This window comes from Oncorhynchus mykiss, chromosome 11 (genome assembly GCF_013265735.2).
Source record: "Oncorhynchus mykiss isolate Arlee chromosome 11, USDA_OmykA_1.1, whole genome shotgun sequence".
Lineage (NCBI taxonomy): Eukaryota > Metazoa > Chordata > Actinopteri > Salmoniformes > Salmonidae > Oncorhynchus > Oncorhynchus mykiss.
In genome coordinates this window covers 59549400-59570416 of record NC_048575.1, presented here as the reverse complement: position 1 = coordinate 59570416, position 21017 = coordinate 59549400, and the positions used below count along the sequence as shown (strand labels likewise).

The 21017-nt window shown below is 43.2% G+C and overlaps 1 protein-coding gene across 4 annotated transcripts in view; it reads left to right on the top strand.

The window, feature by feature from the left end:
• The first annotated feature begins 642 nt into the window (after positions 1-642).
• ap1b1 (adaptor related protein complex 1 subunit beta 1) overlaps positions 643-21017 on the top strand; it is a 43215-nt gene continuing 22840 nt past the window's right edge. Inside the window, exons 1-19 of one of the 4 annotated variants that reach the window (XM_021621643.2) lie at positions 643-738; positions 3056-3116; positions 5116-5221; positions 5393-5528; positions 5677-5922; positions 6157-6347; positions 6530-6751; positions 7038-7158; positions 7330-7425; positions 7707-7822; positions 14205-14370; positions 15053-15151; positions 16047-16306; positions 16687-16894; positions 17105-17125; positions 18083-18112; positions 18225-18359; positions 18550-18695; positions 18828-18957. In XM_021621643.2, the coding sequence (XP_021477318.1) occupies positions 3080-3116; positions 5116-5221; positions 5393-5528; positions 5677-5922; positions 6157-6347; positions 6530-6751; positions 7038-7158; positions 7330-7425; positions 7707-7822; positions 14205-14370; positions 15053-15151; positions 16047-16306; positions 16687-16894; positions 17105-17125; positions 18083-18112; positions 18225-18359; positions 18550-18695; positions 18828-18957 (2466 nt within the window). In that variant the 5' untranslated portion in view covers positions 643-738; positions 3056-3079. The other 3 variants (XM_021621644.2, XM_021621641.2, XM_021621642.2) reach the window with 3 other exon arrangements.

The window sequence follows — 21017 nt, the reverse complement described above, 5'->3', positions numbered from 1 at the left end:
ACCTCACTCTTCCTTGAAAAATCAATTGCTGTCAAGCTGTTCTTGTAATAAAATATGTTCCTCTGATTTGTCTCTTATCAACTGTGTTTTTATTGTTGAAACTTTTAGTGAGATGATGATGAGAGGACCTCTAATCATGCCAATGGTGACTGAGGTTAGTCTATGCACTAGGTTTTGAAGCAACTTTTTAAATGAGACTAGAAAGTCCATAGGCCCTATAACCAAAAGTCATTAAAAACCATTTTCACAGTGCTAACCACCATAAAATCCAGGGAAGATGAAGAGGATGAAGCATTCTTATATCTCACATTTCTGACCTTATTGACATGGCACATTATGTTTCTATTTAGCATACACATTTATTTATTTTTATACAGGTGCCTGCGTGTTTGTGTGTGACACACAGAAAGAGAGACATTTTGGTATTCAGATAAATGTTTTCATATTTTTAAATAAGACTGTGATCAAGCTCCATCTCAGTTTTGGCATAATATAGCTAGTTGACATTTTTGTCTGAACATTAAAGAAAAAGGCTTGATTGGTCTATTTACGATGTGAAAAAAACGTGATCTGATACCCACTTAATGATAATCTTCTCACCAAATTAGTCATTTTCATAATTATTATCCACCTAAAATTACCTTATTGCGGAAGTCGGAAGTAAAAAAACACCATGATCGATGATAGCTATTCAAGTGGGAGGGAACGAAGGCCAAGTAAAACACACACTTCGCAACGGTAAACTGCTTTCGATTTTCTCTGCTGTTTTATTCTGTGTCGTGTCTAATTTTAACTTCAGTAGGCACGTTCATTCTGTGGGGTTGGATTTGAAAATAGGTCGATAGATTAAGAGCTTTACTATCCCGGCAAAGGCTCCCTATAAGCCTCTACTTTAGAAGGTAATTTCTTTAGACAGCAGCATAGCATCAGCTACAGTACCTAGCTGAGCAGCAGGTTCATTCATCAAGCAAATATGGAGTGGGCTAATCAATTATGCGTGAGTAATCAGTCGAAGTTAGAAAGAGCAGTTTTAAATCTGATTTGTGCCATTCGATTTGGCTTGATAGAATTTTAGCTTTAAAAATGAACGAGAGCAAAGCCGATGAAGTGCTAACCATTCTGGCTAACTAACGTTAGCTAGCAGTTGTTGGCTATCACTGTTTGCTAGCGATGCTATGAATGACGAGGAAGTGAACATGTGTAGCTAGTTAGTTATGATAACAATAGTTTGCCAGGGTTTTTAACACTACCTTAACCACATAGGTCATAGCTAAGTAGCTAGCTAAGTTACAGGGTATTCAAATAGTTTAGTGGGGCCCCGCGTTAAACTAGCATTGGATATTGATTAGTACTAGGTTAGCTACTGTACATTGTTGGGTTTAACTAGAGCTGGCAAGAAAGGCATTTCACTGTACTTGCACGTGACATTGAAACTTGAAACCGTTTTAATTAAGTTTCCAGCCAAGTAGATAACACTTCGTAACCTAGCTGTTTGCTAACTAATAACAATCTGTCAATAGCTTTTGACTGCTGTCAGAGATACCACTCAGTTTGTCAATTTCAGCTCATTTACTAGACCTTGACAAATTTGCTAACTAGGTAGCTGTTGAAAATATTGATTCATTTACAGAAAATTGTCTTTGGGGAAGTAACGTTATTTACTTCATGCTGGATGCAGTCAGTCAGTGTTTTAGGCTACATTTGCGTTATGACAGCTGACCGTTGCCTGCCAGTTATTGCCATAACACAGAAAATAATGTAGGCTTACTGTTAGTTGATATTTCTTCACAAAGGGCCACAGATCTGATTGCCATGATGCAGTTAGTTTATACCTACACTTTGGATGTAGGCAACACCTTTTATTAATGCGCCTCAAGTCAATAAAATGTTAACTAGCATAACTATTTAGGCTTAACCTAAATATATTTCTCCAGCTTCTGAATCAGATTGACTGACCACTGCTCTTTCCTGCGTTGTAGCCAAGCTAGTGACTAGGTAGTCCGCAATGACAGCTTCCCATTAGCAAGGAGTCTAACATTGTGCATTTTTTTGTTCTGGTGAGAGCATGAGATTGGGAAGAGAGTAGTGGGGGGGGGGGGGGGGGGGGGGGGGGAAAGAGTATCGAGTTTAGTTCCCAGGGAATTTGATGAGGGTCCTGTCTATTGAACCACTACAGCACTGTAATTTACGAACTTGTCCAGCCAGTGTGGTGGGCAGCAACATTGTTATCAATGCCCGACCAGACAGCCTCTCAACAGGCATTGTGCTTTCTGCACTATCACTTTGGGAGCAGGGTGTGATAACATGGTAGTCATTTGTGCCATTTTTCTAGTACTCTGGTTGTTTTGTATGTCTAAATTATTTTTCATACTGTCAATACTTTTGATATCTATAAGACTACCTCATGCAGAAAAAAAGTAAGTACTAGAATTGGGTTAATGTTGATGGATGAAATACTCAAGAGTCAATACACTGACTACTCGCAGCATCATTTATATTGCATTATATCAACATGTGAGGCCCAATCTCATCCTGAAGTGCTAAAGTTGGGCGTGGAAGGGGGGGGTGTTAATCCAGTGAAATAAGAGACAAATGTTTTTAATTTCGCAGGAGCTTTGTTACTTTCAAGGCCTGCTACTTTGCAGTGTTGTTTTTTTTAGTGCAGAGAACAGTCTGTTTTTTTTCTTAGTGGGAAGATCCATCACATGAAGGTGGTGGATTGAGTGTGATATTCAACAGCAGGAAAGGGATAATGCTGTGTGCTACAGACTGAGTTTCCTTGGACCCCAAACGACAGGTCCAGTCAGAGGCCGGCTGATTAAGTAGGCCTATGTGCTGACTAGGAGGGTTTTAGCTTTTTTAGGGGTTGTCGACCAATGTGTTTTAACAAAAAACATCAAAGCTAAGTGTCCAAGTGATGAAGACTTCCTCCTATTTTGCCTGCACTTGCACTTCTACAATTTCCTGTCTTCTTTGCAGATCCCTCTCCTTCTAGGAAAAATATACCTTGGTGCCTGTTTTTCATTAATTATTTCGTGCTCTCGCTCTCTTGCAGGAGAACCGGCAATTTGGATCCAAGATGACGGACTCTAAGTATTTCACCACTACCAAGAAAGGTCTGGCCCGCTTTGACTTTCAAAAGTGAATTTTAAATATATAAATAAAAAATGTACAGTATCGAAATTCATTCAGAGCTGCTGTTTTTAGGCTACTCTTATCATATTAGTCATGACTTGATTTTAGGCCCTAATCTAAATGGTGTGTAGGCTTAATCAGAATATGGAAACAGGCTTCATGACCCCGCTGATGGAAAGAGCCACCATGTGTAACAATGGTTGACTTAGAGAATGTTCTAGAAATGAATTGCTCCCAACCACATACTGTCACAAAAAAATACATGTCAAATTCAGGGTATTTACAGCCAAGAGAAAGCAACATCAACAAAAGGAGTAGAAAACCGGCTCAGCAGCAGCCTGGCTATGTGTGTTTGGCTGATGAAAGCAGGAATAGAACAGCTGAGGTTGTCCTCTAAATAAGATTAGGGCCTCAGGCTTTAGCACTCCTTAAGTTAGCCCTCCTGCTGTCCCTCTGGCTTTCCCCGGCTCTCTGTCTCGCTCTGCATCCCCTCTCACCTCTTCAAAAACAGCCCCCAAACAGCCAGCCAATCACTACCATTCAAACTGATATGGTGCTTATGAAGGAGACTTGTCTGTTTGCCTTGTATGAGACATTGGAGTCAGAAGTGCTGAATAAGCAACCCTTCGCTTTAATTTATTGTCCTTCAGGCAGATCATCACTACTCTCTGTGTGTAGGTGTGAGGGAGGCTCATTAATGGGTTTTCTACCCTTGGAACCAGGGGGAAGTTGTGCTCAAGGTTAAGCCCACAGACAGTGGTGTTTGAGAGTAAGCACTCCTATCCAAGCCCAGAGAGAAGCTGAACTGATCTGTAGTGTTACCTGAGGACAGGCTGTACTGCGGAGAGGTTGAAGTCCAGCCTCTGCTCTGTCTGTGTTTGTCTTTGCACCTATTGCACATGCAGTGGTGGAAAAAGTACCCAATTGTCATACTTGAGTAAAAGTATAGATACCTTAATGAAAGTTACTCAAGTAAAAGTCACCCAGTAAAATACTACTTGAGTAAATGTCTAAAAGTATTTGTGTGCAAATATACTTAAGTATGTAAAGTATAAATCATTTCAAATTCCTTATATTAAGCAAAGCAGACGGCACCATTTTCTTGTTTTTTTTAAATTTACGGACAGCCAGGGGCACACTCTAACACTCAGACATAATTTACAAAAGATGCATTTGTGTTTAGTGAGTCTGCTAGGCCAGAGGCAGTAGGGATGACCATGTGTTCTCTTGATAAGTACATGAATTGGACCATTTTCCTGTCCTGATAAGCATTCAACATTTAATGAGTACTTTTGTGTGTCAGGAAAAATCGAGTAAAAAGTACATTGTCTTTAGTAATGTAGTAAAGTAGAAGTTGTCAAGTACAGATACCCCCCCCAAAAAACTACTTAAGTAAAAATATTTTAAAGTACTACTTAAGTACTCTACACCACTGCCTACATGTACAGTTGGCCCTTCAAATAGAACAAGTCTGCCGATGTATCTTGGAGATGTGCATGGTTTAACTTTAAAAAAATATATAAATATATATTTTTATTAACCCATCCACCACCACCCCCCTCTTCGGAGGACACATCTTTTTTTGTTTTTTCAGCTTTTCTGCTACATATACATACATTTGACATACATGGTACTTTTATATGCAATAATACATTACTGAACATGAGCTCTTTAATCCCACCCCTCAACCACTCTGTCCATCCCACCTATCAATATAGACCAGCCTCTATGGAGTGTTGTTTAACCAAGCTTCGTCCAGTGTTTAAGCAATTCTAGGTCAACCATATCTCTATAACAATACATGTGTTCCTGTCATGAAATTAATTGTAATCAAAGTAACAGTAGTGTGTGCAGTGCACCCTTCACTGACTGGTTATAATACACGCTCCGGTCTTGATCTAAAGAATTAAGCATGACTACTCCACATACACATACTTTTGCTATCTGTTTTAATGGTATGTTCTGTTTCCATCTGTGCAGGAGAGATCTTTGAGCTGAAAGCTGAGCTGAACAGCGATAAGAAGGAGAAGAAGAAAGAGGCTGTGAAGAAGGTCATTGCCTCCATGACCGTTGGGAAGGATGTCAGGTGAGTCGTGTTAGACCCACGCTCTGTTGTCACCTCTGAACATGTGACAATGCGGTGGATAGTCATGGCCCATACTGACTCTGCTCCCTCCATAGGGAACCTATATTTCACGAGTGGCTGCTGTCATACCTTCATGATTCTATATGTAATTATCTGGCACCCCTCCCCCAGTGCCCTGTTTCCAGACGTGGTGAACTGCATGCAGACTGACAACCTGGAGCTGAAGAAGCTGGTCTACCTGTACCTGATGAACTATGCCAAGAGCCAGCCTGACATGGCCATCATGGCTGTCAACACCTTCGTCAAGGTAAAGCACAACACCAGGGCAGGTCAGACAGACGGCACTGACCTATACAAAATATTGTCTCACTGACAAGTGAGAGAACTGGGGTAGCTACATCTCAATACTCTTCAGTGTGCAAAACTAACATAGAGAGACTCTCCTCCACTTTCAGGACTGTGAGGACGCTAACCCCCTGATCCGGGCCCTGGCTGTGCGTACTATGGGCTGTATCCGCGTGGACAAGATCACAGAGTACCTGTGTGAGCCTCTGAGGAAGTGTTTGAAGGACGAGGACCCCTACGTGAGGAAGACTGCAGCCGTGTGCGTGGCCAAGCTCCATGACATAAACGCCCAGCTGGTGGAGGACCAGGGCTTCCTGGATACCCTCAAGGACCTCATCTCTGACTCCAACCCCATGGTGAGGCTCCCACGGCAGGCTGACCAGACTGCTAGACTACCTCCCCCTGGGCGAGACTACTGGCTCTAGGGCTGTAGTACTACTTTTCATGAATGGGAGGTTTATCCCAGTATAGGAAAAAGTGCACTTGCGGTATCAGATTTGTATCGCTGTTTGGAAATTAATTCCGTCATCTCATTGCTGCCTACTAGGTTATGTGTTCTTGCAGTCTAACTTACCCTCTCCTTCTGTCAGGTGGTAGCGAATGCCGTGGCAGCCCTGTCTGAGATTGCAGAGTCCCACCCCAACAGCAACCTGCTGGACCTGAACCCCCAGTCCATCAACAAACTGCTGACGGCCCTCAACGAGTGCACAGAGTGGGGTCAGATCTTCATCCTGGACTGCCTGGCCAACTACACCCCCCGTGACGACCGCGAGTCCCAGAGGTCAGAAAGCACAGGATGCCACCTCATTCATCACATTCATTCATTGTCTATGACGCACTGATTCTCCCTGTCAGTTTCCACATCATCTGCTGTATATGAAGTGTAATGTATATCAATTTCCCCATAATCTGTACTCGTCCCTTGTATCACTTCTGCCCTTTTCTCCCTCCCCCCCGCTGTAGTATCTGTGAGCGGGTGACCCCCCGTCTGTCCCATGCCAACTCTGCGGTGGTGCTGTCGGCGGTCAAGGTGCTGATGAAGTTCATGGAGATGCTTCCTAAGGACCTGGACTACTATAGCACCCTGCTGAAGAAGCTGGCCCCGCCCCTGGTCACCCTGCTGTCTGCAGAGCCTGAGCTGCAGTACGTGGCCCTGAGGAACATCAACCTCATCGTACAGAAACGGTAGGAAGGCCTGGAGATAAATAGGGGGCCTACCAACAGAAATTAGTCAGATAATTACAGCTGTTCAGTGTGTGCAGTCCAAATGGCACTCTATTCCTTATATAGTGGGCTACCTGGGCCCTGGTCAAAAGTAGTGCACTCTATAGGGATTAGGGTGCCATTTGGGACTCTCCCGTGCTTTCTCAGCACATTCAAAGTATTTAATGTGTTGGCTGTATTCTACTAATTTATTGAAATTGCTAGTTACTTTTCTTTTGATATCGACTGTACCGGTTTCTCTGTGCAGCCCAGAGATCCTGAAGCATGAGATGAAGGTGTTCTTTGTGAAGTACAACGACCCCATCTATGTCAAGCTGGAGAAACTGGACATCATGATCCGCCTGGCGTCTCAAGCCAACATCGCCCAGGTGACCCACACACACCACAATCTCATTACAGTTAGAACATTTACTTCCAATGGAAGCCATGATGTTTGATTTTAAAGTAACATTTGGTAGGTAACATGGACAAGCAGTAATGTGTGATTCCTAGACAACATAAAAGCCAGTATCAATGACCTCATGCTGGGGGTTTCATAGGTGCTGGCAGAGCTGAAGGAGTATGCCACTGAGGTGGATGTGGACTTTGTGCGGAAGGCAGTCCGAGCCATCGGACGCTGTGCCATCAAAGTGGAGGTGAGAGCGAGGAGATGATGGAACGCTGTCATGATACACTGTAGTATAATGTTTCAAATCAAGTACAACAAACTGTCAAGCTAACTGTAGTGTTTTTACTGCTAGCCTTATCACTGTGTGTCATGTGTTTACTGCAGCATGTGTAGTATAAATGTCTATGAAAGGTTGGAGCTTTTTCATGCATCTAATAACAAAAGCCTGAATAATGCCAATTGTTACTGTAGTGTCTCCCTTGACTGCTCTGTGTTTGGCTGACAGTCTCTTCTGTCTCTGTCTGTCAGCAATCAGCGGAGCGCTGTGTGAGCACCCTGCTGGACCTAATCCAGACCAAGGTCAACTATGTGGTGCAGGAGGCCATCGTGGTCATCAAGGACATTTTCCGCAAGTACCCCAACAAGTAGGTCACCTGTTGATGGCCCCATGTCAGGTCTAGGCCTGGTTATAACACAGTGGCATAGGGCTCTGGTCAAAAGTAGCGCACTACAGTGCATTCGGAAAGTATTCAGACCTTTTCCACATTTTGTTACATTACAGCATTATTCTAAAATACCCCATAATGACAAAGCAAAAACGGGTAGTAGAATGTTTTGCAAATGTATTTTTTAAAATTACTTCTGTAAATTTGACAGTTTTTCAGACCATTTACTCAGTACTTTGTTGAATCACCTTTGGCAGTGATTACAGCCTTGAGTCTTCTTGGGTATGACACTACAAGCTTGGCACACCTGTATTTGGGGAGTTTCTCCCCTTCTCTGCAGATCCTCTCAAGTTCTGTCAGGTTGGGTGGGGTGCGTCGCTGCACAACTATTTTCAGGTCTCTCCAGAGATGTTAGATCGGGTTCAAGTCCGGGCCCTGACTGGGCCACTCAAGGACATGCCAAGACATGGCTTAGGGTCGTTGTCCTGTTGGAAGGTGAACCTGCGCCCCAGTCTCATCAAGGATCTCTCTGTACTTTGCTCTATTCATCTTTCCCTCGATCCTGACTAGTCTCCCAGTCCCTGCCGCTGAAAAACATCCCCAAAGCATGATGCTGCCACCACCATGCTTCACTGTAGGGATGGTGCCAGGTTTCTTCCAGACCTGTGTGAATGCTTGGTATTCAGGCCATATAGTTCAATCTTGGTTTCATCAGGACTCTAGGTAGTCTTGGTGGTTCCAGATGTCTTTAATTTAAGAATGATGGAGGCCACTGTGGGACCTGCAATGCTGCAGAAGTTTCTTGGTACCCTTCCCCAGATCTGTGTTTCAACACAATCCTGTCTCCGAGCTCTACAGACAATTAATTCGACCTCGTGGCTTTGTTTTTGCTCTGACATGTACAGTACTGTCAACTGTGGGACCTTATAGACAGGTGCATGCCTTTCCAAATAATTTCCAATCAATTGAATTTACCACATGTGGACTCGAAAGTGGAGGACATATTAACTTCATCACTACTTGTATGTGTGAGAGGTATTGACATGTTGAATGCACCAAGCTGTTTGTTTGAACTACTGGCACAGCTCAAACACCCATAAACAGCCCACAAGACATGCCACCAGAGGTCTCTTCACAGTCCCCAAGTCCAGAACCGACTACATACTGTAGAGCCATGACTACTTGGAACTCTATTCCACATCAAGTAACATAGTTAAAAAGATGATAATACACCTTATGGAACAGCGGCGACTGAAAAGCAACACAAACATGCAGTGACAAGAAAGTATGTAAACCCTTTGGAATTACCTGGATTTCTGCATAAATTGGGCATCAAATTTGATCTGATCATCTAAGTCACAACAGACAGTGTGCTTAAACTAATAACACGCAAATTATTGTATTATTCTTGTCTATATTGAATACGTCATTTAAACATTCACAGTGTGGGTTGGAAAAAGTATGTGAACCACTAGGCTAATGATTTCTCCAAAAGCTAATTGGAGTCAGGAGTCAGCTAACCTGGAGTCCAATCACTGAGACGAGATTGGAGATGGTTAGAGCTGCCCTGCCCTATTAAAAAAAAAAAAACAAAAAAAAAAAACTTTTAGTTTGCTATTCACAAAACGTTGCCCGACGTGAACCATGCCTTGAACAAAATACATCTCAGAAGACCCAAGATTAAGAATTGTTGACTTGCATAGAGCTGGAAATGGTTACACAATTATCTCTAAAAGCCTTGATGTTCATCGGTCCACGATAAGACAAATTGTTTATAAATGGAAAGTTCAGCACTGTTGCTACTTTCCCTAGAAGTGGCCGTCCTGCAAAGATGACTGTAAGAGCACAGCGCAGAATGCTCAATGAGGTGAATAAGAATCCTAAGGTGTCAGCTAAAGACTTACAGAAATCTTTGAAACATGTTAACATCTCAGTTGACGAGTCTACGATACGTAAAACACTAAAATACGATGCTAAAAAACACAAGAATGGTGTTCATGGGGGAACACCACGGAAGAAGCCACTGCTGTCAAAAAAAATATTGCTGCGTGACTGAGGTTTGCAAAAGTGCACCTGGATGTTCCACAGCGCTACTGGACAAATATTCTGTGGACAGATGAAACTGAAGTTGAGTTCTTTGAAAGGAACACACAACACTGTGTGGAGGAATAAAAGGCACAGTACACCAACATCAAAACCTCATCCCAACTGTAAAGTATGGTGGAGGGAGCATCATGGTTTGGGGATGCCTCAGGGCCTGGACAGCTTGCTATCATCAACGGAAAAATGAATTCCTAAGTTTATCAAGACATTTTTCAGGAGAATGGTAGGCTCTGTCCGCCAATTGAAGCTCAACAGAAGTTGGGTGACGCAACAGGACAACGACCCAAAACACAGAAGTAAATCAACAACAGAAGAAAATAGGCCTTCTGGAGTGGCCCAGTCAGTCCTGACCTCATCCCGATTGAGATGCTGTGGCATGGCCTCGAGCAGTTCACACTAGACATCCCAAGAATATTGCTGAACTGAAACCGGTTTGAAGAGGAATGGTCCAAAAATCCTCCTGACCGTGGTGAAGGTCTGATACGCAACTACAGAAAACGTTTGGTTGAGGTTATTGTTGCCAAAGGAGGGTCAACCAGTTATTAAATCCAAGTGTTCTCATACTTTTCCCACCCTGCACTGTGATTGTTTACACAGTGTTCAATAAAGACATGAAAATGTATAATTGTTTGTGTTATTCGTTTTAAGCAGACTGTGTTTGTCTATTGTTGTGATCTAGATGAAGATCAGATCAAATTTGGTGACCAATTTATGCAGAAATCTAGGTAATTCAAAGGGTTCACATACTTTTTCTTGCCACTGTAGGGACACACACACACACACACACACACACACACACACACACACACACACACAGTGGGGCAAAAAAGTATTTAGTCAGCCACCAATTGTGCAAGTTCTCCCACTTAAAGATGAGAGAGGCCTGTAATTTTCATAGGTACACTCCATCTATGACAGACAAAATTAGGAAAAAATATCCAGAAAATCACATTGTAGGATTTTTAATGAATTTATTTGCAAATTATGGTGGAGAAAGTATTTGGTCACCTACAAACAAGCAAGATTTCTGGCTCTCACAGACCTGTAACTTCTTCTTTAAGAGGCTCCTCTGTCCTCCACTCGTTACCTGTATTAATGGCACCTGTTTGAACTTGTTATCAGTATAAAAAAGACACCGGTCCACAACCTCAAACAGTCACACTCCAAACTCCACTATGGCCAAGACCAAAGAGCTGTCAAAGGACACCAGAAACAAAATTGTAGACCTGCACCAGGCTGGGAAGACTGAATCTAGGTAGAAAAATAGGTAAGCAGCTTGGTTTGAATAAATCAACTGTGGGAGCAATTATTAGGAAATGGAAGACATACAAGACGACTGATAATCTCCCTCGATCTGGGGCTCCACGCAAGATCTCACCCCGTGGGGTCAAAATGATCACAAGAACGGTGAGCAAAAATCCCAGAACCATACGGGGGGACCTAGTGAATGACCTGCAGAGAGATGGGATCAAAGTAACAAAGCCTACCATCAGTAACACACTACGCCGCCAGGGACTCAAATCCTGCAGTGCCCGGCGTGTCCCCCTGCTTAAGCCAGTACATGTCCAGGCCCGTCTGAAGTTTGCTAGAGAGCATTTGGATGATCCAGAAGAAGATTGGGACAATGTCATATGGTCAGATGAAACCAAAATATAACTTTTTGATAACTCAACTCGTCGTGTTTGGAGGACAAATAATGCTGAGTTGCATCCAAAGAACACCATACCTACTGTGAAGCATGGGGGTGGAAACCTCATGCTTTGGGGCTGTTTTTCTGCAAAGGGACCAGGACGACTGCTCCGTGTAAAGGAAAGAATGAATGGGGCCATGTCTCGGGAGATTTTGAGTGAAAACCTCCCATCAGCAAGGGCATTGAAGATGAAACGTGGCTGGGTCTTTCAGCATGACAATGATCCCAAACACACCGCCCGGGCAACGAAGGAGTGGCTTCGTAAGAAGCATTTCAAGGTCCTGGAGTGGCCTAGCCAGTCTCCAGATCTCAACCCCATAGAAAATCTTTGGAGGGAGTTGAAAGTCCGTGTTGCCCAGCAACAGCCCCAAAACATCACTGCTCTAGAGGAGATCTGCATGGAGGAATGGGCCAAAATGCCAGCAACAGTGTGTGAAAACTTTGAAGACTTACAGAAAACGTTTGACCTCTGTCATTGCCAACAAAGGGTACATAACAAAGTATTGAGAAACTTTTGTTATTGCCCAAATACTTAGTTTCCACCATAATTTGCAAATAAATATTTTTTTTCTCATTTTGTCTGTCATAGTTGAAGTGTACTTATGATGAAAATTACAGGCCTCATCTTTTTAAGTAGGAGAACTTGTACAATTGGTGGCTGACTAAATACTTTTTTGCCCCACTGTACACATTTTGTGTTGGTGAGTAGGGGCCTGAGGGCACAAACTTAATGTGTTGTGAATGTATTCTAATGTTTTTAAAATTGCATAGCTACCTTAATTTTTCTGGACCCCAGGAAGAGTATCTGCTGTCTTGGCAGCAGCTAATGGGGATCCTTAATAAATACAAATAAAGTTGTAGAAACATCTCAAGGATGATCAATGGAAACGGGATGCACCTGAGCTCAATTTCAAGTCTCATATCAAAGGGTCTGAATGGTTATGTAAATAAGGTATTTATTTTATTTTATTTATATATATATATATATATATATATATATATATATATGCAAACATTTCTAAACCTGTTTTTGTTTATTATGGTGTATTGTGTGTAGACTGAGGATTTTTATTTAATCCATTTTAGAATGAGGCTGTAACGTAACAATGTGGGATGAACATGTGGCGCAATCCTAGTAATCCAGTTTAGTGTGTTTTCCTATAAATGGATTTTCAAATGGTTTAGAAGTGAATGACTTTGATGGAAGAGGCACTGCATATATCACAATTTTAATGAATCGGTGAATGAGTCTACTCAGGAAGCCAGTATAGTTCTAAATAGGCTTGTTATTTTTCTGTGGGTGAGGTGTTTACTGGTAAACCATTCCATCCATCAAAATGGCTTGTCTGTCAAATTTTCACAACCGTATCCGTAGTGATCAATGCAACCAGGGATATAGTGCTGTAGTAAACCAACCATGGATGATTGTGATGGAGATTGATATTCAATTTGTCATAGAGGCTGTATTGCACATCAGCAGAGCTTGCTATGCTTGTTAAAATGGCCTATGCTCTCCCGTTGTCACTTAGTATGCTCTGTTTGTGTTAATGCAAGCAAATGCATTCAAACTTGCACAAATTCGCACCCACACCCTGGAGCCCTGTCTGTTCCAGCTCACTGCCCCAGATCACATTTTATTGTCTGGAAGAGGCAGGGAGAAAGCTCATTACCATGACACAGAGGGTTTTCTGCTTGTCTTTCATCGTGAAAGGTATGAAGATAAGCTTTTGAGGCGAGTGAACGCTCCTCTAACCTCTCCCCTACACATGCAGGGTGTCAGTCCTTGAGAATGGCGTAGCACTGAAACCCTTCCCAAGATAACTCTCAAGCAGTCCCAGTCAGAAAAGGGGACAGGCTGAGGCAGCCACAGCTAGACTCCGGCTATATCTAGGCCCAGGAGACTGGATCCATATGCTGTACAGACCGACAAACGTATACCCTCAGGCAGCCCAGTCCACGTTGCCCTGTGCTTAAGTTACTGTACTGCTGTTTCCTGACCATGGTCTCACAGCCATGAGTCACTCAGTGAACCTTTGTCTCAATTAGCTGGTGAAATGGATGATTGCATTCTATTTGTTCTTACTTTGCTTTGCCGTCTTTTTAATTGTTAAATAGTGAATCATTTAAATTTCTGAAGACATTGCGTTCCCCCTCTTATAGTTTTTGTCAGCAAAATTTAATTCAGAAACAACACAGTTCATCCAGCATAAAGTTTGGTAATTGTGTTGTCAAGAGGGCCCACAAAATATTTGTGTAATGTGCGGTCATGTAAATATTCAGAGGCACACAATACAAATGTGCTAGAATTTAGTGAAGTGAAAGTTCAGAAGCTGTGAAATTTCTGTTAGTCTTCGCAACAGCACGAACAGATTGTTGCCTTTTATTTACATTTTTTACTGGCCCAATGCTCTTAAGCGCTAGGCTACCTGCCGCCTCCTTGCCCTCGCATTACTGCTCCAGCACATCCTGTTTTAAATGCTATGTTGGCATTTAACTTCAACTATTTGTAGTCCCCTTTGAAAATTGTTTTTCTGTCTGTTAGTTCCTGACCGTGGTATCTGTTCCCAGGTATGAGAGTGTGATCGCCACGCTGTGTGAGAACCTGGACTCTCTGGATGAGCCGGAGGCGCGGGCTGCCATGATCTGGATCGTAGGAGAGTACGCGGAGAGGATTGACAACGCTGATGAGCTGCTGGAGAGCTTCCTGGAGGGCTTCCACGACGAGAGCACCCAGGTCTGACTCTCACACATGGCTTTTGTCCCAAATGGAACCCTATCCCTGTATGGGCCCTAGTCAAACATAGTGCACTACATGGGGAATAGGGTGAAATTTGGGACACAGACAAGATTTCATTTACCTCTCACTGTCTAAACAGGAATTCACTGGAAGAGGTTGGGGGGGGGGGGGCTGCATTTAGCAGCCTATACGCAGGAAGAGTAGTCCTATACTTGACTGGCCACTCTGTTCTTTCATATGATAACTGTTTTGGCTCTCGAGAGACAGCAGCAGGTCTGTGCAAATGCTGACTGGCTGTTTATGGAACGCTGAAAGGCACTGCTTGTGAAAGAGCATTGATTTGATTTACTTCAACCTGTTTGTGATGAAGATAAAAAATAAAACTGAATAATTCTGGAGAGACACTTAAATGCCTAGTTTTTGTTTCCTTAAAACGTCAGAGTCCAGATGATGATGTAAAAAACAACACTTTAATTGGAGCACTTCAGTAACAATTGAAGTATGGAGCGGTTGGTATTCATTTACATATTTTCCTGTGTATACAGAGTAGTCTTCAGTCCAGAGTAGTCTTTGTTAGGTGTGCAAATGTTTTGTCCATAAGGCTTTTCTGTACTGTAAGGATGTTGATGTGAATAGTACTAGTGAGTTTAACCTGGTCTCATCTACTCTTGGTTCCCAGGTGCAGCTGCAGCTGCTGACAGCCATAGTGAAGCTGTTCCTCAAGAAACCCACTGAGACCCAGGAGCTGGTGCAGCAGGTGCTCAGCCTGGCCACACAGGTGAGTGCCCCGGGACACATACATACACAGTGAACAGCTTGGATCTAATTAACAAGTCTCACAACAGCACTCCTTATGCCAGGGCCTTCAGGCCATGTCAGATGTCACTCCAACCGCCCAATAGAAGAACAGAAACCAGTATGTTATGATTGTCTTGTCTTAGAATTGCTCAAATTAAGTTGGAGAGGTGGGACGTGTATTGTCCAATCTTTCAACAACTAGGGTACCCCATTCCCAGAAAGCGTGGAACACCTCCAAGTGTTATCCTATATAGACCAATAAGCCAAGCAACACAACAGGAAGAAGGGAAGGTCAAAAATAAGCAAGATTAAGAGTTTGATTGTATTCTGCTCAAAGGCATGGGGAACAACCCAGTTTAAAAGTGGACTGTGATCTAAATACTTGTAGCCTTTCATTGGTCTAGTTACTGTGGGATGTGCTTGACTAAACATGACAACGAGGGCACATGAGTTATTATATATGGGTGTTATTAGTTTCTCTGTTTTGTAGAGTGTTTTATGAGTAGTTAATCTCCCTCCACAGACTCCTCAGACTGTCTAACTTTGGAGTTTAGTTTCAACACTGCCAGGAAGCTACCAGGACCAGAAATATTTAATATTTTCTACACGTTCTAGTTTTATGCCCTTGTTCCTCATGTCTTACTTCTAAGACTTTCTTATGCTGTTCCCTAGGATTGACTGACTTACAGACTGGGTAAATTATTCTAGCTCTACCCCTCAGGGAACCGAACCTAAACTGACCCTTAGATTATTTGCTTAGTATCTGACTTGACATGGGTGAGAAGAACAGACTGAGTAGCAGAGAGAAGAGTCTGAAGCAGCAGTTAGTATTTATTATGCACCACATCAGTCATCCGTCCATCTGTTGTCTGCAGGACTCTGACAACCCGGACCTGCGCGACCGTGGCTACATCTACTGGCGCCTGCTCTCCACTGACCCCGTGGCTGCCAAGGAGGTGGTACTGGCTGAGAAGCCCCTGATCTCAGAGGAGACTGACCTGATTGAGCCCACCCTGCTGGAGGAGCTCATCTGCCACATCGGCACGCTGGCTTCCGTCTACCATAAACCCCCCAGCGCCTTCGTGGAGGGCAGCCGCGGTGTGATGCACAAGAGGCTCCCCGCCCGCACTGGGTCGTGAGTCTCATACACAAGGATCACTTAGGGCCCACTTGATGTGACCCAGAGCAGTCAGAAAGATCTCCTATGAGGCTGTGTTCCAAGCAGACATCAAGTGCAGCCCACTGCACAGAGCAGATTTAGTTTACAGCCATGTAATTGTTATTTTCATTAGATTTAAGATGTGCCAGTGGTGTTCCCTAAAATTACTTTAGGATCCATTTTAAGCAGGTTTGGTTTATTGAATAGAGTTCCAGATAATTTAGCTTGGCTTGGACTAGGCCTATGTATTTTGGCACAAAGCACTGCATTTATGAATTTAAACAAGTTAAAAAACTTCTTAAATGCCCCTTTTTATTGTGTGACTCTTAGTTCTATCTAACTCCCTCATCCCCCAGAGGAGAGAGTACGGAGAGCCCAGACGTGGGCGCTGCTGGGGGCTCTGCCCCTGAGGCTGCTCCCTCTATCATCCCCTCCCAGGGAGACCTCTTGGGCGACCTTCTCAACCTGGACATGGCACCCCCCACCACCAGTGGCCCCCCACCCCCCTCCACCGGCATGCAGATGGGGGGCATGGACCTCCTAGGTGGAGGTCTGGACAGCCTGGTAGGTATTTCACATAGTGTAGACCCCTATGCTGCTACTCCTGGTCAACCAGTGAACCCTTTCTGGGTCAAATGGTCTCTGCAAACAGTCATTGTAGCCAGAGGTTACGGTTATTATACCCCCCCCCTCTCTCTTTTTTTCCCCCAAATTCTTCTCTTTTCTTTTTTTGACTGAGTGTTTTCCTCTGTTTATTTGATGCCACACCTGCAGATGGGGGATGAGTCTGAACCGGTAACTACATGGAGGGAGAGGGCATAGCTCTAGTGTCACACATCACATTGTATCATCATCATTAGTTAGATGTAGTAGCTCACTTTTATTTATGTGTCTACAAGTATATACTATACGTATCATACTGTGTGCTGTATTCACCTCTTCACTATTCTTTCTCTGTGCTTCATGCATCCTGATTGTTACATGTCAATGAATACATCTGACAACCCTACATTATCCTGCCATCAGCCCCACGTTCCCCCGCGGACGGACACTCCTCGCTCTCCGTCACCTCAGCCCCCGTCTCCAGTGTACACCCACACTGACTACACCTACACTGACTACAGTCACACTGACAGCCCTCCTGACCACAGCCCTACTGAGCACAGCCCCCCTGCAGAGGTTGGTTGAGGGGCATCAGTAGAGGCTGCAGTCTAGACTAGAGTCCCCCTCTGGTACCCTGTGCTTCACTGTGACCTCTCACTGTCTTTAGCAGCAGTGTCACTGTCTATTTCCTCTTGTCTCAACATGTTTCTTTCAGGGCTCTTAAACTCTTGTAGGTCCTGTTCTTCTTGTTTGTTGTTCCAAAAGCCCTTACTTACTCTAGCTAGTATTTTTACATGCTACTCTAGACTTTTGCTCTGCTCTCTTCATGAAATGTTTGGGAGTAATATGTATTTCAATACTGAATTCTCTGTGAAACCACCTAACGGACCACTGTGCTGGCAGACAGTTGGCGTTTAGTTTCAGAGGGATGTCAGAATGACCCTGAATACATGATGCTCGTTCTGCGCTCTTCAATCTCCCTCCTTTCATCCACAGTTATAGAACACTGTTATATTGTCTCTGCTCTCAACCCCTCATCACCCCCCTCCCTCCTTCAGTCTTCCTCTAGCATCTCCCTCTCAACCTGCTGGGAATAAGGTGTAATATTCTAGTAATGTAAAACCTGAACCTCTCTCTCTCTCCCCTCAGCTTGGAGGAGATATTGGTGGCAGTCCTGCAGTAAGTCTACTTGCCTGGTTGTTTAAACATATATACATTTTGAAGGTTGATATTTCAATGCAGTTTTTGGATGCTCATGTCTTACATGTTAAACATGATCTCTCATCCACAGATGGGGGCAGGTTTTGGGGCGGCTCCTGCTGTGATGCCAGCCTCGCTCAACGCCCCAGTGGGGGGTGGCCTAGGAGACCTGTTTGACCTGGGTGGGGTTGGCATGCCGATGGGAGCATATATTCCTCCCAAAATAGTAAGTCTCTCTCTGTACAGTATTAGTATGATAGTATATTATTGCAGTGTCAGATTAGTATGCAGAATAGAAGTGTTTTGTATTTATATAATGGCCTTGTCCTCTGCAACAAGCAGTTAGATGGATATAGCTGCTATATGATACTGCTGCAGTGCTGTAGAGGCGTTCTGATGGCATCCTGTGTCTTCAGGTGTGGCTCCCGGCCATGAAGGCTAAAGGTCTGGAGATTTCTGGGACCTTCGCTCGGCGTGCTGGAGTCATCCAGATGGAGCTGATCCTCACCAACAAGGCCATGAGCGTCATGACCGACTTTGCCATCCAGTTCAACAGGAACAGGTGAGAGGACCACACTGTGACTGATGTGAGCTCACATTCTGAATGACTGTCATTGAACGCATCCATCTCTGGTCTGAATGTGATTTCCTCTTGGGTGGTTTCTGGTTCTGACTTGGACTCATCTTTCTCTAGTTTTGGACTGGCCCCTGCCGGCCCTCTCCAGGTCCTCACCCCTCTCGGCCCAAACCAGACAATTGAAGTCAGCCTCCCCCTCAGCACTGTCGGGCCAGTCATGAAGATGGACCCTCTCAACAACCTGCAGGTAACCTTCCCACAACATTAGTTGTACAGGATGTTTCAGAAAACTAGGCTGCGTGAAGAGTTAATTGTTTTAAATGTCAGCTTGACATATTGTTACCACATGTGATGTCAGCTTTGGCCTTGACATACAGTTCCTTCAGAAAGTATTAACACCCCTTGACCCCTTCACACCTCTTGACTTTTTCCACATTTTGTTGTTACAGCCTGAATTTAAATGGATTACATTGAGATTGTGTCACTGGCCTACACGCAATACCCCATAATGTCAAAGTGGAGTTATGTTTTTAGTAATGTTTACAAATTAATTAAATGAAATGCTTATGTCTTGAGTCAATACAAATTCAATCATTTTGTTATGGCAAGCCACATAAGTTGCATGGACTCACTCTGTGTGCAAAGTAGTGTTTTAACATGATTTTTGAATGACTACAGTGCCTTGCGAAAGTATTCGGCCCCCTTGAACTTTGCGACCTTTTGCCACATTTCAGGCTTCAAACATAAAGATATAAAACTGTATTTTTTTGTGAAGAATCAACAACAAGTGGGACACAATCATGAAGTGTAACGACATTTATTGGATATTTCAAACTTTTTTAACAAATCAAAAACTGAAAAATTGGGCGTGCAAAATTATTCAGCCCCCTTAAGTTAATACTTTGTAGTGCCACCTTTTGCTGCGATTACAGCTGTAAGTCGCTTGGGGTATGTCTCTATCAGTTTTGCACATCGAGAGACTGACATTTTTTCCCATTCCTCCTTGCAAAACAGCTCGAGCTCAGTGAGGTTGGATGGAGAGCATTTGTGAACAGCAGTTTTCAGTTCTTTCCACAGATTCTCGATTGGATTCAGGTCTGGACTTTGACTTGGCCATTCTAACACCTGGATATGTTTATTTTCGAACCATTCCATTGTAGATTTTGCTTTATGTTTTGGATCATTGTCTTGTTGGAAGACAAATCTTCTCCTTGTATGAGCTGAAAGTTTAGAGGGACGGTCAGGTCTTGGTAGATTTGCAGTGGTCTGATACTCCTTCCATTTCAATATTATCGCTTGCACAGTGCTCCTTGGGATGTTTAAAGCTTGGGAAATATTTTTGTATCCAAATCCGGCTTTAAACTTCTTCACAACAGTATCTCGGACCTGCCTGGTGTGTTCCTTGTTCTTCATGATGCTCTCTGCGCTTTTAACGGACCTCTGAGACTATCACAGTGCAGGTGCATTTATACGGAGACTTGATTACACACAGGTGGATTGTATTTATCATCATTAGTCATTTAGGTCAACATTGGATCATTCAGAGATCCTCACTGAACTTCTGGAGAGTTTGCTGTACTGAAAGTAAAGGGGCTGAATAATTTTGCACGCCCAATTTTTCAGTTTTTGATTTGTTAAAAAAGTTTGAAATATCCAAAAAATGTCGTTCCACTTCATGATTGTGTCCCACTTGTTGTTGATTCTTCACAAAAAAATACAGTTTTATATCTTTATGTTTGAAGCCTGAAATGTGGCAAAAGGTCGCAAAGTTCAAGGGGGCCGAATACTTTCGCAAGGCACTGTATCTCATCTCTGTACCCCACACATACATTTATCTGTAAGGTCCCTCAGTCGAGCAGTGAAATTCAACCACATAGACCAGGGATGTTTTCGAATGTCTCACACAAAAAAAAGACATTCTAAATCCTTTTGAGCATTGTGAAGTTATTAATAACACTTTAAATGGTGTATCAATACACTCAGTGCCTACAAAGATACAGGTGTCCTTCCTAATTTAGTTGCTGTAGAGGAAGGAAACTGCTCAGGGATTTCACTGAGGCCAATGGTGACTTTTTAAAACAGTTATAGAGTTTAATGGCTGTGATAGGAGAACTAAGGGTGGATCAACAAAATTGTAGTTACTCCACAATACTAACCTAAATACTAACCTAAATGACAGAGTGAAAAGAAGAGAGCCTGTACAGAATACAAATATTCTCAAAACATGCATCCGGTTTGCAATAATGTATTTTTAGGATAAAACTAAATGTAATCGCGTTAAGCACAGGCAAAATCCTAGAAAACCTG